Source organism: Mandrillus leucophaeus, unplaced genomic scaffold (genome assembly GCF_000951045.1).
Source record: "Mandrillus leucophaeus isolate KB7577 unplaced genomic scaffold, Mleu.le_1.0 Scaffold206, whole genome shotgun sequence".
In the NCBI taxonomy this organism is placed as follows: Eukaryota; Metazoa; Chordata; class Mammalia; order Primates; family Cercopithecidae; genus Mandrillus; species Mandrillus leucophaeus.
The window spans coordinates 1,339,321-1,340,783 of NW_012102099.1; the positions used below are offsets into that span (position 1 = coordinate 1,339,321).

General features: G+C 59.9%; 1 protein-coding gene across 1 annotated transcript in view; it reads right to left on the bottom strand.

Annotated features, from left to right (window-relative positions):
• Window positions 1–1,463, bottom strand: part of LOC105539548 (cerebral cavernous malformations 2 protein-like) — a 23,757-nt gene that overhangs the window by 7,166 nt on the left and 15,128 nt on the right. Inside the window, exons 3-5 of the mRNA XM_011979877.1 lie at window positions 937–1,020; window positions 653–841; window positions 24–215 (exon numbers count right to left, since the gene is read on the bottom strand). Coding sequence (XP_011835267.1) covers window positions 24–215; window positions 653–841; window positions 937–1,020 — 465 coding nt within the window. The remainder of the gene's footprint in view (window positions 1–23; window positions 216–652; window positions 842–936; window positions 1,021–1,463) is intronic.

Sequence of the window (1,463 nt, forward strand, 5' to 3'; positions counted from 1 at the left end):
CGAGGCCGGCTGGTGGACCTGACCTCGCAGCTCTGGCGTTCCACCGCCGCCTCGCCCCCCGGCTTTAAAGTAGCGCGGCGGTTCCCCGCCCATTCCGCTTCCACACTTTCGGGCCCGCCCCCGGTCTCAGTCTCCACCCCTGGCCTCTGGGTGGTGTGGCCGGGTGGCTTCCACGCTCCCCACGCCGCCCGCGCCCCTGGGCTCAGACCTGCCCTCTGAGCAGAGGGTGGTGGTCAGGCTGTCCCCTCCAGAGGGGGCCTTAACTGGGGACCCAGTCCTGGGTTTCAGGGACCGCCCCCTTGGATTCTGACTTTCCGCCTCTCCTCAGCCCCGCCCCAGGACTCAGGCCCCGCCCCCAGCCCGAGGGTCCACTCTAGCCTCAGAGCCGGGTGGTAACTGAGGATCCAGCCTTAGCCTCAGGTCTTGGGCTTCTCCACCCTCTCCGTGCTCCACCACCTGGCCTCAGTGTAGAGGCTCAGGCACTGTCTGCTTGCCTAGAGCCTCTTCGGCCTGCCCCTGGTCTCAGGGTAGAATGGTCAGGCCTTTTCCATCTCCTCCGCCCCCGCCGCAGGTCCCTCTCCTCTACACGCACACTTCCTGCCCCTGCCCCTGCCCCTGCCCCTGCCCCTGCTCCGCCCCCGCCCCCGCCTGCCGCACCGGTCTTGAGCACTAGCAGGTGCAACGCGTCGTCCTGCAGGTAGGAGGCGGCGGCGATCTCGTGCGTAGGAATTCGCAGGATGAGCTCTTCGTTGTCGCGCCAGGTGAGCAGCAGGCAGCGGGCAGACAGGCTCAGGATGCTGTCCTGCTCCGCCGTGGTCTTCAGCGGCAGCTCCTTCAGCTGCTGCAGGGAGGGGCAGATTTCGAGTTCCCGGGGTCCGCAGGTAGAAGAGGGAGAAGGGGACGAGATCCTGCCCTCCTTCCTCCCCAGAGTCTCACCCTGGCGGTGTCTAGCAGCTGCAGGAGCTCGTCCCGACTGGAGGGGTTCAGTGAGGAAGTCACCCAGGTAAGGTGGCCCAGGAACTGTATGGAAATCGTGGTGAGAGAGGGACACAGAGAGGTCACCCTGAAACCTTGAAGAACCCTGGCCTTCTCATTGATGCAGTGCGGATAGATTGAGATAGAAATACATGAATTAATATAACCTGATAATAACTTTTACTGAGCCCATAATAGAAGCCAGGCACAGTTCTGAGCGCTGTCTATATATTCACTCCTTCACTCTTGCTTTAAGGATGACAAAAACCAAGGCAGAGTGTGGCTAACTAAACAACTTGCCCAGGATTAGGTAGCTAGAGAGGATCAAACTGGGATCCACATGCCAGAACCCACACTCTCAACTGCTGGCTTATATTGCCTTAACACATAGTCATCTAGCTATCAGATTCCATAGGGAAGCAAAAGTTGTTATAATAGCTTGAAAGAACTGACCACCTGTAAATTTCCTCTGGCCTGAGTGGCTCTCT